This window comes from Lagenorhynchus albirostris, chromosome 11 (genome assembly GCF_949774975.1).
Source record: "Lagenorhynchus albirostris chromosome 11, mLagAlb1.1, whole genome shotgun sequence".
Classification (NCBI taxonomy): Eukaryota; Metazoa; Chordata; class Mammalia; order Artiodactyla; family Delphinidae; genus Lagenorhynchus; species Lagenorhynchus albirostris.
In genome coordinates this window covers 95,102,260-95,121,886 of record NC_083105.1, presented here as the reverse complement: position 1 = coordinate 95,121,886, position 19,627 = coordinate 95,102,260, and the positions used below count along the sequence as shown (strand labels likewise).

Sequence of the window (19,627 nt, the reverse complement as noted above, 5' to 3'; positions counted from 1 at the left end):
ATTCCATGATTTTTGCACATGAGACAAAATTTTACACAAGTTATCTAAAACAAGTCCAAAACAATCTGGAAGAAGGAAAGCTTATTCTCCAGATTTTCCGGTTAAGAGCTCCTCCTTATGGACTCAATGTGCTTTTCAATATTTATTCTAGGGGGGAAGAAAAAGGTATGCTATAACTCATAATTGCCATTTTCTACCTCAGTCAGGTGCCCCCAAATTTTTTTTAATACATTTAGAGTCAAGTCTCTATAAGCCATTTATATGAAGCATACAATTGCTTACTCTCTAACTGAAGAAAACGTCACTCATTAAATTCAAACAGAACAAAGCAGAGGAAGATTACGTCTTGCAGATTTAGAACACTCAAGCAGAGTATCTTGCACTAAAACATACTTCATAAAAAATACTGAATGGGCCTTTCCCTCGACTTCCTTTAGAAAGTTAAGTGTTTTTGTAGAACTCTGCCTATTAAGTAATGAGGAAAGTTGATAATAGCACGAAGAGTCAGAAATCCTAGACGCTCTCCCTTTTAGCCCCCAGTTTTAATATTCCAGTTCTTTTGCTAACCTTGAGTGATATGTCAGTCCAGTAAATTCGGTTGTCTGTCACATCAAAATCCAAAGCAGAAGCTTCTTTGACACCAGTGAGCGGGATGGCCACGTTATTATTGTTAGTTTCCAAAGAAATTCTCCTGATATCTGCTCTCCGTGAAAACAAAAGGAAAGCCTCTGGGACAATGCAGGTCTTCATGTCACTGATGAGTTCAAAGCCAATGGGGCAGGCACAGCGAAGGCCCTGAGGTCTATAGAGGCAGAGATGGCTACATCCCCCATTCTCCTCAGCGCAGGGGTTGGAACCTAAAATTATAAAAGGGCACAGAAGGACACACGCATTGACACAATCAACACATTTTCAATTTAAAATGACTAAGCATTTGTTTCACAAAGACCAAGGATGATATTTGCTCCCAAATCTAGAGTTTCAGTTGTAATCTCATAGACATGCACTGTGAGGGTTAATAGGGAATAAAAGGCCAGGCACAGTTGTGCAGGCCCATAGTCCCAGCTACTCGGAAGCAGGATGGCTTGAGCCCAGGAGTTTTGATCGGTAATGCTCTATGCTGATTGGGTATCCGATTAAGTTGGCATCAGTATGGTGACCTCCCAGGAGTGGGGACTACCAGGTTGCCTAAGGAGTGCTGAACTGGCCCAGGTTGAAAACGGAGCAGGTCAAAACTCTTGTGCTGATCAACTGGGAATAGAGGTATGACAAAAATACTTTCCTTTGTACCCACAGTAAACTTTAACTAAACTGCATTATTCATACAGTAGAAATTCTTTTCATGAAGGGGTGTGTGTGTTAAGTTTAGCCCTTCGATTCAAACTATGTAGGCAGAGTACTAAGCCAACATTTAAAAGGTTATTCCTGCCAATCAATCTGATAACTTAAAGTTCTCATTTGTTTCCGGATAAACAACTTTAAAGAAAGTTCTTGATTCCAAAATTATTCATGGACCATCTACACGGTGCCCAGCATTATTCATCCCCAAATATCACTGAACTTGGTGATATGATGAAAATATGTTTGGAGGTTTCAGGAACCAAAAGAAGAAAGTGATTTGGAGTATTTTCCCTGGGACATTTATTTAATTTCTCTGGTTCTTACATTTAGGGTTTGACAGTAGGGAGGTGGAAGGAAATGGAATGATAGTCCCTGAGAAAGAAGGTAATTGTCTACAAGCTGTTCACTGTCTTCCTTAGCCACTAGACACCATGGGATATGATGTAAAAGGTATCAGACTTTGAGAAAAACGTACTTGTACCACAAAGAATTTATGTATATCCCCTCAAAACATCAACAATTTACACTGCTGACTTTACAAGCTGCTGACTGTCTCTATCTTTTCTCATTCCTCGTTCAATCTCTAAGAGAACTGTGGAATTACTTACCAACGATTCGATGAACATTTGTGGCCTTCAGGCCCATGAGGTCAGGGAGCTGGTCTATGATGATTTCCCGCTCTGCACTTCGTTTGTGTACTCTTTCGATGCTACGCCTCTGCCAGTCGGTCCAGTAAACATAGTCACCCAACAAAGTAAACCCAAATATGTGGGGAATTTTGTCTTCCACCAGCACTCGTCTCCCAGTCCCATCGGTATTCATAACCTTCAAGTTTAAGTTTAAAGAGAAGGAAGAGGAAAAGATGTGTACTTATTCTTCAAACGTATGTAAAAATGACAAAACCAACTATGCCTACATCAAAATCCAAGCGTCATCTTAGTTACTCCTGTTACAATGCTTTCACAAAGTGACAACATGTTGGTTTAATGAGAAGGATTTCGAAGACTCAATGTGGGCTCGTATTTTACCTCTATTTCCCCAGTCTTTTATTACCCTTCCTTCTAAAAATCCCGGCAACATTAGATTTAGTAGGCACCTCCTCTACTAAATGACTGTGTAAAAATTAAAAGTACAATATTATCGCCTTAAGTTTGCTTGTACATCTGTTTTCAAATTATAGTGTACCTTTGCACATATTATTTTATTACGTATTGTGTTTTATAACATATTTTATTTTATCATGAGCGTTTTGCCTGTTTGACATCTAAGGAAACTAAGATTCAAATAAGGTTGCACAGCTTGTATACAGAGTTGATGTCTTTTTTAGAACTCCTTCTATTTAGTGTATTTTTTATTTCATTGTTTTTGTTTTAAAAAAAAAAAACACTCTAGATACTCTCTCTGCAACTAAGTTTCAAGTAGCTAGGACGTATCAGCTCTTTCCAACTACCCTACAGCACAGCGGTCCCCAACCTTTCTGGCACCAGGGACCAGTTTCGTGGAAGACAATTTTTCCACGGACTGGGTGGAGGAGGATGGTTTCAGCATGATTCAAGCACAGTACATTTATTGTGCTCTTTATTTCTATTACTATTATATTGTAATATAATATGAAATATATAATGAAATAATTATACAGCTCACCATAATGCAGAATCAGTGGGAGCCCTGAGCTTGTTTTCACTTGCCACTCACTGACAGGGTTTTGATATGAGTCTGCAAGCAACTGATTTATTATGGCCTCTGTGCAGTCAAACCTCCCTGCTAATGATAATCTGTATTTGCGACCTAGAGCCCTCACATGTGCAGTTCACAGTAGGGTTCGCGCTCCTATGAGAATCTAATGCCGCCGCTGATCTGACAGGAGGCGGAGCTCAGGCAGTAATGCGACCAATGGGGAGCAGCTGTAAATACAGATGGAGCTTCGCTCGGCTCACCTCCTACTGTGCAACCCGGTTCCTAACAGACCACGGACCACTCTTGGTCCGTGGCCCGGGGTTGGGGACCCCTGCTATAGCAACATTATTAAATTCATTCTGACATTTTCATTGTAAACATCAGCAATTTCCCTAGGCGTCTTATCTGTCTCTGACGTTGCAGAAACATGTACTAATCTTCTGTTCTAAAAGACAGAGGAAGTATTCTAAAGCATCAACTTCCAAGTCCTCATCTGAGAACATTTCTATCATTTAAAGTGGCCTGTGTACCAGGCAAATCAGCCTTCAGAAATGTTATTGTTACTAATAACATGTACATGCAAACACCCACCTAAAAAGAAGTATCAGGCATAATCTTATACAAGTATTAATTTTTTATTCATAAATTATATTCCATGTAAGTCAATACTGTGATGCCTAGATGGAATGACAAGCAAATATCTTTATCTCTCCTCTCTAAAAATTTTAAAACACTTGCTGACCTTCCCCAAACATCCAAACCTTGGAAACAAAATACTTAAAAATTGAGCAAAATTGTGCCATATTCTTGTATCTTCACTTGCAAATATCAATAAATATTTGATTTATATCTGATGGAAGAGAGATTATATTAGTTGGATGTTTATCTGTTCATATTAGATACAAGAGGACTTCTATTAAGCCAACTGAATAAATCTATATTTAAATATAATGTTTTTTAAAAGTCAAAAACATAGTTAAAAAGAATTAAATACTACTCCAACTCCTAACATTACACACTTTTTAAAGTTAATAATTTCTGCTTGAGACATGAGTTTAGATTTTTTACATTCACATTTTCTTGCAACAGACCATTCCTGGATATATTTTATGATGTCTACGGTTGATCTTAAAATTACTTTGGTGTTTAACAGTAAAATGACTAAGCAGAGAAAAAGAGTTGATAATCTGTTTTCATATATAACTAGAATATAATCTCTAGAATAGGAGGAACCTAATTCATCTATTTATGTCTTTCACAGCTACTATTAAAGAGCCTGGCAGAGAACTCAATAAATATTTGTTAAATAATTCTTAAAAGGAGGGACTTCCCTGGTGGCGCAGTGGCTAAGAATCCGCCTGCCAATGCAGGGGACATGGGTTCGAGCCCCGGTCCGGGAAGATCCCACATGCCGCGGAGCAACTAAGCCTGTGCGCCACAACTACTGAACCTGCGCTCTAGAGACCGCAAGCCACAACTACTGAGCCCGTGTGCCTAGAGCCCGTGCTCTGCAAGAAGAGAAGCCACCGCAATGAGAAGCTCATGCACCGCAACGCAGCGTAGCCCCCGCTCGCCACAACTAGAGAAAGCCCGCGCGCAGCAACGAAGACCCAATGCAGCCAAAAATAAATAAATAAATAAATTTATTTAAAAAAAAAAAAACTTTAAAAGGAGACAGGTTTCCTAAGACCTACGACAGTCAAGAAACCTTAGTAAAAATGGAAATTAAAATTTATATAACAGTTCTTATCCTCAGATCCTAGCTTAGCCATGTGAATGAATGAAAGGTATTCTTGCCCAAATTTTAAATCCATGTGAAAATGCATACTACTGCCTACTTTTAGAGAATGGATACTTTCCTGATCCCTCCTAAAAGCAGAGCTCCAAGAAAGAATTTCTGGCCCCATTTTATTACTGCCTGGAAAATCTGATCAGGGTGAAAATTTTTCCTTTATTAGACATAATTTAGAATAGTCATTATTTTTAGGTGGGAGAAGCTTATTTTAAAACTCTGTCCTTTTGCCTCCACCCTAATATGGAGATTCTCTCTTGACTCTGGTATCTTCCTCTACCCTCCCTGCAAGAATTTCCTCCCAATACTATGTCCTTCCTTCCCAGGATCTCCAATTTCTGCCTCTCCATAAGGTCCTTCTTTTCTGCCTTTAACACAGTCTCCACCATTTTAGAGAGACACTGTTTAAAAGCTGAATGATTCTGTTTTTGCTGCCATGTTCTCTGAATGATCTGTAGCTGCTGCCTCCACCTCTTACCATTCATTCCCTCACCTCCCTACAACTGGCTGACAATCCGAGACTCGGCTCAAATGACTACTGAAAACGATCAGTGACTACTTTTCTATTCTTCTCTGCTCTTCTGCACAATCTGCTTTCTATCTCTTCATCTCCCTGGTTCCTCTTTCCTTTTTCAAACCTGGCTGGATATGTTCCAAGATTTCCTGAGTTGTTCTGTCTATAAAACACCTTTCAACAGGCCCATCAAGTCTTAAGGCTTTAATATGACCTTATGCAGAAAAATTACAAATATGTAAAGTTCTAGTCTAAAGCCTCATCAGTTTCTACTGCAATATTTCCCACTGCATCTACCAGTAAATGTACTGCTACCTCATCTAAAATGTCATATACTTAACGGGAAACCTATCTTCTCCATTAGGGGGAGGAGTTCATCATCCTATCAGAGAGCATCTAACACAGAGTGCTAAACATTCTGTATTACAGACCTCTAAAATAATACTTTCTTACAAGTGTATGGTATAGTAAAACGTGTCTGCTTTTACCTTATTCCTTGTTTCAGTATTATCTTAAATCAATTATTATCTTACGTTTAATAAATACTAATTTTGCTGATTACTATGCTCCAATATTGGCCTTCCTATTAAAATTTATTTGCTGATCTAAAAGCATACACTAGTTACCTAATACTGAACTTTTTAAAAATAAAATCTAAATTTCTACTTCAAAAATATTACAGGATCAACCAACTCTCCTCTTTCAGTTGTGTCCTGCAACATTCTTGTTTGTTCATTTTGAGAAATTAACAACTTAAACGAAGACAGCTGATTAGCTATGAATTTAGATAAGGGCAAAGAATGAAACTGAAAACCACAGTGAGAAAAATAACAAAAAGATAATTCCAAAAGAGTCTTCTGGTTTACACAACTCAGCATTTTCTTATTTAGCATTTATCCTTCATTCTTCTGCTCTCTAAAAATCTCTTATGATTAGCAAACAATACTCTGGCAGAATCAGACAGATTTGGATTTTAAATATAAGATCTATCACTCACTAGATACACTTAAGGAAATTTCTCACATGTAAAATAGGGAGAGAGCACTTACATTACTGAATTATTTAAGAAAGAAAAGAATGTTTACTTATATAGCACAGTACCAGATTAATAGATGCTCAGTAAATGCTGGTTCTTGCCCTTTATTGTTTTAGTAAAATGCTTTAGTCCCTAAAAGTAAACAGCTATACTTAAATGGCTATATTTAATTAATTTAGTAAAATATAGTGCTTCAAAATAAAAATTAATACATAAATATAAAAGGATATGTGGAAGTAAAAGACCAAACAACCACACAGTTTTAAGCTGAATAAAAACAGCACAGACTTTTCTGTATCCTGGCAACTAGTGGAAAACTGCAGGGCTGCAGCCTTATTCCCATTTCCAACCCCCATTTTTATTGTTTGCTTATGCTACTTAGATGCACAGTAACTAAAACAGTAAACAAAATGGAGCAGTTTGACAATCTGATTGGAATATACTTTCTGCTGCTCTACCAGATCCTCAACTCCACTCCCCACCCCAAATCAAACAACATTAATAAACATATCTACTAAATGCAAATCACATGAAAAGCATGATGAATGCTAATAGAAGTTTACAACAGGGCCTCTTCTAGCTAAGGGATTACAATCTGCTTGAGGAAGTAAACTATATTTACATTAAAACCATAAACATACACCCTTCTCTGGCGTACAGCTAATCAGGAAAAACTTTAGGAAGGAGCAGGAGTTCAAATCCACCTTCAAGAATTAGGACAAAGAAAAAGAGAAAATGATTTTTCAAAATAAAAGAAGTAACACACGTTAAGACACAGTCATGGATGTCTTGCTTGACTGACTTTGAAAGAGACGCTTTGAGGTAGAAAGAATACAAAAGGGACTCAGAGAGACAGCACCCTATAGGAGGTATGAAATTCCAGGTAAGAAAAACTATAGAAAACAAGAAACTTCTGAAAGCACTTTAAGGAGAGTGACATAACAAAGCTGTATTTCAGGAAGACCTCATTTACCTCTATTACTGCATCCAGATTGTGCTTAAGATAAATATCTTAAATATAGAATTACGGTTAATAAAATATTTTCAATTTCTATGGGATGATAATAGAGATCCAAAAATCCCCTTTCTGAAAGTCTTTGGGGCTAGCTCTATTTTAGAATTTGGACTTCTCTGAAATACCGAAAGGCTAACACAATGCACATGGCGTATCACCTCTACCTGGGTCCAGGGCAGCACTTCATTGCCAAGCATGATAATATTTTTCCAGCAAGACATATACATAGTCCCACAAAGGGGGATAAATAGGGACTACAATTAGTCTTACACTGCTTCAAGTCAGACTCCTTTTTTTTTCTTTAAGTGTTTTTGATGTGGACCATTTCTAAAGTCTTTATTGAATTTGTTACAATACTGCTTCCATTTTGTGTTTTGGTTTTCTTGGGCTCCCCCACCAGGGATGGAACCCGCACCCACTGCCTGCATTGCCAGGGAAGTCCCTCAAGCCAGACTCTCTACCAACTGAATTAATAAAAATAACTTTTGGTTTCAAGAGCTTTTTGGATTTCAGAATTGCACATAAAGGACTGTAGGTTAGGAATGCTTTGGTGATCTTCACTGTGGTCCCCTGACAAAACTGGGGCTTGGATCAGTGTTAATGCTGCTCTGAGTGCAAGCAAGGGTCTCAGGAAGAAGAAAAACAAGCAAAGGACATGTTAAAAAGATAAGGTAATTTTTAGCAACATCTGGCAAATCAACAACAAATGATAATGAAGGTCTTAAGAAGATCTTTAGAATAGCACAGAGTCCAAGAACTCAAATATAGTTCCCTAAAAGCCACAGCTAAGGATTTTGTAGCTTTGCACACTAGAGTATTAGTCCCTTCCAGCTAGCTATTCCTTGTTCTCTCACTTTAAAGGCAAAAACTAAGTGTTTTTTTTTTTGGGGGGGGGTAGTAAATAAAGTGCACACTAAAGCTAGATATATCACATCTATTTCAAATTAAACAATGTAATTAAGATATGCTAAGATACTTTAAATGTAAGTTTGTAACCACACTGCTTCCCTTTCCCTATCTTCCCATTCTTGACTGTTGTAGTAGCTTTTTACAACAGGGTTGGGTCTAGAACAGTGCTGTCCAAAAGAAATACAAGTTACAAATGTGAGTCATGTGTGTAATTTAAAATTTTCTAGGAGCCAGATTTTTTTAAAGCTTTTTAAAAAACAGGTAAAGGTAATTTTAATAATATATTTAATCTATTCATATATATCCAAAATATTTTATTTCAACATGTAACCACTCTTTAAAAATTTATTAGCGAGATTTTATGTTTTTTCTTACTAGGTCTTCTTAGCATGCATTTCACACTTCAAGCATCTCAGTTCCGAGTAGCCACATTACAGGTGCTCCATAGCCATATGTGGTTACTGGCTACCCTAGTGGACTGCGCAGTATTAGAATTTCATGGTGGTGACTATACAGCCCACAACAAAATTAATTTACTCCTGTTTTAGATTAGACCCCTGTCCCCCCTCAAACCTGCCACCTTCAGGGTTGCCCTAGACTCATCAGGCTCCGTAAAGCCACAAACAAACGCCTTCCATTTCGTCTTTCCTCCCTCCCCAGCTATGCTATACTTAATTCTAATATGGGTTAAAATTACTTCAAAAATGATTTCTCATGAAAAGAATAAAACTCTACTTTTTTCATCTTTTATCACATTTGTAAGTTTACATTTCAAAGTACTAGCTGAGATTTGCAAGAGTAAGGACAAAGGCCTGATTCTTTCATTTCTTTTAGGTTATATCAAAATAAAAGTATTAAAATCACATTTATATTAATAAGAGAATCCCTATCTGCCATCTCCTTGGCTCTCCCCTTAAGAGCATTCTAGATTGACAGATAATGGTTGAAGCCAGGTAGTTCCTGAGTATCTTTACTCTGCTTTACTACATGTCTGAAAATTTCCATAATTAAAAAAAAAAATGAAGAGAGGAAAGATAAGGGAAAAAGTCCAAGGGCACCCGAAGAATAGTAATAGTTGTTAGTAATAAATACTGTTATCATTTTTGTTGTTCACATGATGTAGGAGGCAATTTGTGAGAATCCTCTGAAGAAATTAAGGGATCAAAAACTTAAACAAAATCTGATTGTGAGACTTTACTTCTAAAGAACTACATATTTCCCTTTATACCGAGTCTGATTACTTTCTGAAATGTGTTTCCTTCCATTACTTTTGCAGAGTTGACACTTCTTAGAAAATTGGCTTCTGCCCTAAGTGCTTCTCTTTTATCAGCCACACAATCTCTCTCTACTACTGGGCAGAAGCAACATAGAGAAACAAGAACATGTTGCTTTGTCTCAAAGAAAATTACTGTTACATTTCTCATATCCAAGGAGTAACAGTTTTGGACAGGTTACTAGGTTTGTAAATACAGTTTTAAGCCCCTTTATGTTTAAAATAACCAACCAAATCCTGGTAAAAGCTTGCTTGTACATTCTGAACCCAGAACAAATGCACCATTTTAGGCCAATCCAGAAGATAACCCTTATGCTTTAAAAGCTGAGCCAACACTAATTAAATCTTCTTGAGGGTGTGTTTCACCATATTACCTCAGAGTGGTTTAATTAAACTGAAATTAGGCTTCTGTCACTTCTAAAATCTACCTCCAAATCTGAACCAGAGTCTCCAGTGGTTTCAGCTGCTTCAACCACATTGTGGTATGGATTTAACATTCTGAGGCATTTCCAAATATTGCAAACCACACTGAGCATACGGGCTACAACAGGAAACAGATGTGGGTTAACCAGAACATTATCTTCACAGAGAGGAGGTAATAGCAAACCTTCTGCAGACATCACATCCGGTTTTTTTGAGTAGTTTCATCAGCCCATTAAATGCCAAGACAGGATTACCCATGAAATCCTGGAATGCAGCCAGTCTACTACCAAAGTTGCTGCTATGCAAATTCACTTGACTGGACATGTTCAAGAAATAGATGACAACAGGACAACCAGGCACCCCTCATAAAATGAACTGGGAATGCTATCAAGTTCCAAAAAAGAAATGCAAATGAACCATTCCTCTTATACTGTTCCAGCCAATATCCAAAACAAGTAGTAAATTAAGTTTTTATATATATATATATATATGAGAGACAAATAGGTATTGCTGGGGGCTGATTCATATAATTCATAGGCTATAAAGTATAATTTCATAGAAATGGCATTTTTGAAAACTATATCGATGGAAATAACATTTCAGTCATGCAGAATCTCACTGGGGTGAGAAGGAAAGAGAAATGCTTTGCATCCAGTAGGGGAAGCAAAGGGACGCCATGCACCTGTTTAAGAGAGCAGTAACGGCAAATTCAGTGCTGCATTTAAAGCCTTTAACCTACTTCAAGACATATTATGTCTGAGTAAATACAAGTGATTTTTAATATGGAAAGAAAAAGTATCAAACTTGCACTAGGTAGTTTCATAATATTTTTTCAAGGAGTCGTGCTTAGAATATTAAACATTTGCAGTTACTATGCTCTTTTACAGATAGAGCTACGAATTGCTATTGTGACCAAAGCATTCTAAAACATGAATTACTCAAAACTATAAAATTGAGAACAGATTTTCAGCTGAAGGTATCACTATGATGAAAACCAACACCACCTTAGTCAATACTCAAATGCTTCATGAGATACTTGTGAGAACCCCACTGTCCTGGAGCCTTTAATAAACCCTAAGGGAAACACATTACCATATTAACAAGGGAAAAATGCTACCTTTCCTCTCATTCTTTTCAAGCACAACTAACATATATTTGGAGTCTTAGTAGGAAAAAAAAAAAATCAACTCTAACATCTTAGTATTAAGACAAATTACTCAAGTACCAATGAGCATGCCTTATGCCCAGATACTGGTTTTTAAATACTATTCTTCATTAAAAAGAACCATGGCTCCTTGGCATGGGAAATAAGAGAAAGCTGGAATATGCTGTTGTTCCAAAAAGTATTTTAAAAATGACAGGGGCTCCTTACAAAATTAAAATTAAATTACCATTTGATTCAGCAATCCTACTTCTGGTACACACCCAAAAGAACTGAAAACAGGATCCCAAAGAGAGATCTGCACACTCATGTTCACTGCAGCAGTGTTCACAATAGCCAAGAGGCAGAACCAACTTAAATGTCCCTCAGCAGATGAATCGATAGAGAAAATACGGTATATACTACAATGGAATATTATTCAGCCTTAAAAAAGACGGGAATCCTGTCACAGACCACAACTCGGATGAACCCTGAGGACATATGCTAAATGAAATAAAGCCAGTCACAAGAACATAATACTGCATGGTTCCACTTATAAGAGGTATCTAAAGTAATCAAACTCTTAGAAACAGAAAGTGAAATGGCAGTTGCCAGGGGCTGGTGGGGAAGCAGTTGTTCAAAAGGAATGGAGATTCAATTTTGCAAGATGAAAAAGTTCTACAGATCTTGCAGAATAATGTGCATATAATTAGCACCACTGTACACTTAAAAATGGTTAAGATGGTAGGTTTTATGTTATGTGTTTTTCACCACAATTAAAAAAAAAAAGATGGAGGCATGTCAAAAGGACACAGAATCACCTTGAAGGTGATCCTAATGCCAATTGTGGAACAATTTTTGCAACGATATAATGATGATAATGAAATATACCCTGTAGAATAAACTGAACATCCACTGGCTCATATATACACAGATATATGTGCATACATATATATATGAATAATTGAATAAATAGGAAAGGGGACACCTCTTCCTTATGGGAGAATTCCAATTAATATAACAGGAATAATGGAAATGGTATCAGTGTTAATTTCCTGGTGTTGATCACTATTCTATGAGTACGTAAAATGAACCTGGGTGAAAGTTTTATTACTCTTGCAAATTTTTTGTTGAAGTCTGAAATTATCTCAAAATGAACAGTCTAAAAAAGAGGCAGCAGAACTCAACACAATAAGTACTGTATTAGGAATCAGGAAACTTGAATTCCATTGTTTTCTTCATAAACAGCAAGTTCCATGACCTTTGACAAATTAAAGAAGCTAACTAATCAAAAAGCAACAAACACTGCTGAATTCTGGGAAGAGAAACCTGGGATAGAAAGAACAAATGTTTGTGTAAGTATATGACACTATCTAGAAATCATCTGATAATGTCTAAACCGTCTGAACATGGCTTTTTTCCCAAAGACAACAACACTTTGAAAACCCATGAAACTCTGTTTGCTTACTATCTATAGACGAATGAAATCTATTGTGGCAGAGAAGGGTTTGGGATTTTTTCCCCATATTTTAAGAATAACACTGTAACTAAAACACAACAGTAGTGTTATAAATCTCAACCAGACATAAAGACCAAGTCATAAATCAATCTAAAATCAAAAATGAATGAACATTTAACGTTTTAAATGTCTAAAGCTAAGTGAAAGCAGCCATACTTACAAGGCAACATACCGTATGATTCCATTTATGCAAATCTAGGTGCAGAGGTTGCCGGAGAGTGGGTGTGGTGAGTTGAAAATAAAGGGGCAGCACAAGGCAGTTTTTGTGATTGATGGAAATGTTCTGTATCTTAATTGTGGTGGTGGCTACATGACTCTATGCACTTATTAAAACTTATGGAACTAAAAAAATCAATCAACAACAAAAACAAAAAACGGAACAGGGTCTATTTATTAATAGCATAAAGCCTCTAATTTCAGTCCTACTTACAAGCTCTACAAGCCTGGCAGATCTCAGAAGCTCAAAATTATAAATGAAATAACAAAATACTAATCTTGAAAATCTCAGCACTATAAAAGGGATTCTAACTCCTTCCCTCAGATTATTATTTCAGATCAAATCTACCAAAAAAACAAATCATAGTACAATGAAGAGTTTAGGAAATCTATTAAGAGTTCAACAAAAAAATTACAGGGCCTGCATTATAACATTCTCAACATTTTAAAATTGTAAGCTACACTTAAAGTGGAAAAAAAATTGAAGGAGAATCCTTTGCTCGTTATGGATAACTTCAGCAATGACTATTACACAGAATCCTTAAATAGCTGGTGATAAATTAAGTTGAAACAAGAAGTTAAAATACTTGTTATTGTTAACATTGCTCTATGTTTTGCAAATTCCCTCCCAAGAAGTCCAAAAACTGTGGTCCTTGCCATTATATTACTTTTTACCCTTTCCAAACCTTCTAAAAACAGTAAAAATAAAATCTCTATGACCCCTTTAAAAGTATAATAGTTTCCCAGCTACAGGGAAATAACCTCCTGAAAAATAATGTTTTACATGAACTCCATTAACATTTACATGTTTGGCAAGCTTCAAACAACAGTTTTAAACATTTATTTAAACCCACCATGCATATTAATAATGGAGTAGCCTGCATACAGGTCAACGCAAAATCTAAATGAATAGCTTACTGGAAGTCACTAAAACTGAGTTACTATAAGATACTGAACCCCCAACAGGCAAGTTTTCTTTAGGTGATAGGAATTAAAGGCACAGTAAATAAGGAAAAATTTAAAGAAAAAAAGAAAACAGTCATGTCATCTTCAATATAGATTCCCTTTTAGCAACTCTCCCAAGCAAAGTGTTTAATTTGTTCTTAACCTATGACATGCAGTTAATATAAAAAACATCAGAAAATGTTATAACTGGAAAGAACCTAAAGATCACCTGGTTCAAATGACCTCATTGGCCAAAATACAAAGACCGGAGATTATGTGAATTATCTAAAGTCACCAAGTTAAATGGCAAAATCAAACAAGAACTAGATCAGGGTCCAATATTATAAAATGTTTCAACAAAACATCTAGAGATTACCTCGATAAAAACTAAACATCAGGGCTTCCCTGGTGGCGCAGTGGTTGACAGTCCGCCTGCCGATGCAGGGGACACGGGTTCGTGCCCCGGTCCGGGAAGATCCCACATGCCGCGGAGCGGCTGGGCCCGTGAGCCACGGCCGCTAAGCCTGCGCGTCCGGAGCCTGTGCTCCGCAACGGGAGAGGCCACAACAGTGAGAGGCCCGCGTACCGCAAAAAAGAACAAAAACAAAAACAACAACAACCAAAAAACCACACTGTTATAAACTGTAAAGAGGATGACCTCTCTTCTCAAGAAAGTAGGACACTGAAATCAGGACTCTTACTTCAGGGGTACAAACACCAAAGGAATAAAGAAGGTACTTCTAAAATGATGACTGTAACTAAAAACAGCTCCCTACATATTAAATGGTTTTATACTAAAACATGAGGCGAAAAAGTATGATAGCAGAACATTTAAAAAATAATCCAAGTGCAAGTTCAAACTTGGTCACTAAAGTGCTTTCTAGGTACCAAATGAACAGATTATCCTAATTTACATAGATAAAATTATAGTAACTCCAGCGTGAGGCAACTGCATCTTGTTTGGTGAGGCTCCAGGGTTTGTTGTGCCAGTCAGGAAAACATGATTACACCTATCATCAAGCAAGCTTCTCACTACACATGCGTGCAATAACTTTTTTAGAGCCAGACAAAGTAGAGGAGGTAATGAGATGACAGAGCATACAACTGGACGATATACTACTCTGGCTGCTACAGATGATAACAAGTTAAACAATGTTGTTAGAATTGTACATCAACAGGTAACCTTCAAATATGAGTTCAAAGATAGATATAATCATAAGATACACCCCAATCAGAAACAAGATGATAGCCCATGCTTACAACTCAGTGAATACAGTCTCCAAATCCAGGTATTCCTGTTGAGCTGAGGAATCTAACAATGGAATTTATCAAAGTCATTCTTCCATTATTATATGTCAAGAAGATGTGGGGAAAAATATATATTCATATATATACATACATATAGTGTGGTAAAGTAGTAGGAATGGGCAAAGATTCAGGTATTCAAGTTATCCTGAACATTTCTCTAAAACTAAAAGTAAAACCAATTTTAAGAAACACATAAACTGGCAAAGATTCAAAAGAAAGAACTTGTTGGTACTTGTCATACACTCAGGAGAGCTTTATCTCAACAACAGATGATTATATTATTATAATTTCTTAAGGAGGAATTAATCTTAGAAAAAACAATAAGAAAAACCATCATAAATGGGTCCTTGTGTGTTTTAACAGACTTTCACAATACACAGGCTAAAGACGCCAAAGAAATTACTTTAAAAAAAATCTGAATACTTGGGAAACAAATTTCTTTATAAGAGTACTGATTAAACAGAGTAAGTTGTCATGAGAGGAAAATACAGCCCTGCATAATAATCTCTGTCTCTGTTTCCCAACAAAATTGTGCCAGGTATAATTAGATTTGGACAAAACTACCTATGGACACTGTTCTCTAAAATAGGGAAATTTACAATAAAAGAGATATGAAATAATTCTACATGTCCTTGAAGTAAACAAGAAAAATCTCTCTCTTCACCTACAACCACTAGGTGTTGCTGCATTTGTCAGCATAAGCTCAGAAATGAAAAGGGGAAAAAAATGAATAAAAAGTATATAATGAGAAAGTAAACTGTGAGAAAATTTCAGCTATGACAATATTATTATTTTCAATAAAACCAGCGACTGAAAACGCATTAACTGAAAATGTTTTAAACTTATAAATTATCTATGATATGTCTTCACTATTGGTAAGCAGTACTGCAGGCCCTCAGTACAACCAATGTTTCTGGCAGTTAAAATGGACCGAGAAAAATGAGAGTAGTGTTAAGACACAATGTGCTTCTGCCTACTGCAGGGTCTTATAAAGTTGAAATAAAGGCTTGTTTGATGTTCCCCAACCAGAAAAAAGAAAATGATCCTTTCTGCTAATGCTTTAGTATTTATTATCAGGAAGCCCCACTTGGGTGGGGAGTAGAGGGGACCCCAGTGCAGACAAGTAAACTAGAAGCTTGTATGTAAAAGGTGATGAAATGATTTCAGCACAATGAAGAAACGTAAACAAGTACCAGGAAGTACCTATTAAATAACACCTACAGTTAAGTGGTCACTATCAGTTGAAAAGCAGGGAAATCAGACATATCCTCACAAACACATTCTTATATTAAAGCACCAGCCAATACAATGACTGTCTTTTTTTTAAAAAATGTGACATCATCAGCAATTCCCTATGTACCATCCCTCTCTGCGGAATTGGTTACAGACCTCAGGTAAACCTATTTATTCTTTCTTGCAACTCTGTACAACAGAAGCCGAGTCTGAAACCCAGAGCTCCCCATTAATTTTCTCTGGTTTCCCCAATCCTCAGACCCAGCTCCCCAATATCCAGCATCTGGTTACATCACCACTTACCCAAAAAAGTGAGTGAGAACCTGATCTAAGGAATCTCCACTGAGGGAGCAGAGAGCATAAGCGAATGAACATTTTAAGCTCTTCCCATAAGATCCACTCAAAACACAAGAGTTTACTATGCCTTACACGGCTACATAATTTATCAAATGACCTATCTTTTCTTCCCAAATGTACTGGAAACATATATCCCAAGTAAACTCTAAGTCTTCCAGAACAGAATAAGGCCACTACAACCATAATTTAATATTTTCTTATAGTCCCAGGAAAAAGTACCTTTCATTCTTGGGCACGACAAAAGCAGGGAAGCTTTCTTAAGAGAAGGGGAGTAGCAAGGAGCATGTGACCTAGACTAGGGTCAGATCAGCACCTAGGATCAGCTGATACATAACAAGAGGCTAGCAAGTAATCCTAGAAAAAGAAGCATTTTTAAAATTCTGTGTCTTCCCAAAACTTTTAGTCGACCTACTACTGAGCAAAGCAAAATGAAAAAGCTGGTGGTTACAGTTGCTCCTATAATCACTACTAGTCTCAGAGAGGGAAACTAACTAACAGTTTTTCTCCCTCAGTTATGCAATATGAAGAGCTGTGCTCTTTCCTTAGTTTGCCATATACCAGCAATTTTACATATCATTGTAAATTTGAGGGTAACAGATAACAATATCTGCTCTCTTTATTTCCCAGATGTGTCTGTAAAAAGAATTTTTTTTTTTACATTGTAATTGTAATTAAAATTACAAAAGCACTGAATGTTCAATTAGGGAAACTTCATCAGAATCTCTGGGGAAAGAATGAGGGGAGGTCATTGTGTATATAATTTGGTGGAAGGAGATATATCACTAACCTCAAATAATCTGTCAAAAGGGGGACAAACAACAAATAGCAGCTGTGTTCCAGTAAACCTGGAAGAAGAGAAACAGATCTGAAAGGTAAGTATAAGGATGCTGGTACAAGTCAAGGAGGAAGGAAATAAGAGGTGAGAAAGCAAATGACACCACTTATATACACATACACAGCTCAAAAGGCCAGAACTAATACTAATTTTAAGACCTACTGCACTTCCTGCAAACTAAGAAAATAAATCCTGTAAAATGAATATTAGATATTGTTATATAATGTGTATTCGTTTTTGTTCTTAAACACTGTCATTCAGAACCTCCATAAATTCCCATTTCTTTACCTGAATCCCTCCTGAACTATTTGTGATTTTGAATGAATTTCTATATCTAAAGTGCTAAAAGTGATCTGCAGTAGGGAAAATAAGACTTGAAAAATTCCTAGAAAGAAACAAATGTTTTATTTACAATCTAGTCAGTCAGTCATAGTAAGCTAAGAAAGATCAAATACAGAATTTTTAAAATCCCTATAGAATAATAAATCACGTGTTCTTCCGTGATGTAAATTATGCGCTCTTCCCTTATGTGCAGACATTCCTCTGGGACACATGGACTTAAACTATTTTTCTAAGAGTAGTATACCTATACACTCATGTATAGTCCACAGCTGATCAACAATACACATTTGTGAACTGGATGGGAATGCTGTGAGATTTGTACTCAAGCCTACCCAAGTGAAGCTAATAGCCTGTCTGAAAAGTGAACTCGTAACCTTTGTCTCATTAGCACTGCACTCCAGCTGCTAGATTCAAACCTAACTTGGATTTAAAGGGGGTGGGGGCAGTGAAACACTAACAACAGGGAGAAAATTTATATAGTCAAGTCTATGCATAATTTTCTATTAATGGAAACCAGCTGCAAGAGTTGAAGATGGTTTTCAGTATTTAAGCCTGGTGGAATACTAATGGCTTTTTTCTATTCCAAGATTCCATTCTTAAAGGAAGGCCCTTTAACTCATTATTCCCTCAGAGTCCCTGACATTCCTAAGAATCACCTTTCTAAAGTAACTGCTCCAGAGCCCAAATTATCTATCTATTGCGAGATGTGTGCTGTGCCTTTGAAGAGCCATTCAAAGCTATTCCTTATATGAGAAGTCATGTGTTTTCCAAAGAAATATTGTGATCAAAACTCCGCTTTAAGTATGTGATTCACAAGACCTCTAGCAATTCAAAGTTGTAAAGTTAGACTTCACAATCAATTATCAAGGATATATGCTCTTCACAAAACAATGTGATAAAATAGTCACATATTCACATATGGTGGTTGTTTCCACCGTAATTCTATTCTGATTGCCCTTAGTTCTATCATTTGGAAAATATTTCCCCCAAGCTTTGGCTAATTAATTTTTCTCCCACACAGCTCATAAATCAATTTAAAAACCATTTGCATGTAACCATCTTAATAGTTAATATATGCCACCACCTGCCCCAACACCATCACCAACAGAAAGTATATATGCATGTATGGGCTTTGTTTTCCTGACAACGACTATCAGCTCTTTCAGTCTAAAGCTTATGTAATATTTGGTTTGTGCAAACTGCCCCTAGGAAATTCAGGCAGTGGCTTTACCCATAATGAGAAAAATCATTCACATAAGCTTTTAAGACTAGAGATACATGAATACCCATTTCTCATGCCAGTGTAACTCAGAAATTTTATGGTTAGATGGAAGAAAATACACAATCCCCAGAATCCTAAAGGTTGAATAAAATACCTCTGGCACCCCAGTGAAGATGCAAGAATATCTGCATCAAATTACCATTAATTCAAAAACGATTACAAAACTGGTTTCAAAATGAAAAAGCAAGAAACAAACCTCAATTTTGTCTGTTTTGGCATCTCCCCAGTATATTTTGCCTTCATCATAATCCAAGGCTAAACCATTTGGCCAACCAAGAGAAGTGTTAACCAACACTACTCGATCAGAACCATCCAGAGCTGCTCGCTCAATTTTCGGGATTTCTCCCCAGTCAGTCCAATACATGTACCTATAGAAGTACACAGAATATGAGCTAAAAACAGATAATAAACTGTAACTTTCAGATATCCTAAAGGTGAGATCCACCCCTCCTTTACACTGATCATCTGT

At 36.7% G+C, this 19,627-nt stretch overlaps 1 protein-coding gene across 5 annotated transcripts in view; it reads right to left on the bottom strand.

The window, feature by feature from the left end:
• Window positions 1-19,627, bottom strand: part of LRP6 (LDL receptor related protein 6) — a 178,399-nt gene that overhangs the window by 49,888 nt on the left and 108,884 nt on the right. For all 5 annotated transcript variants that reach the window (XR_009543590.1, XR_009543589.1, XR_009543591.1 and 2 more), the window contains 3 exons: window positions 19,355-19,526; window positions 1,950-2,166; window positions 568-857 (listed from right to left, as the gene is read on the bottom strand). Coding sequence is in view for 2 of the 5 variants with exons in the window: in XM_060166871.1 (XP_060022854.1) it covers window positions 568-857; window positions 1,950-2,166; window positions 19,355-19,526 (679 nt within the window). In the remaining 3 variants the exon portion in view is untranslated. The remainder of the gene's footprint in view (window positions 1-567; window positions 858-1,949; window positions 2,167-19,354; window positions 19,527-19,627) is intronic.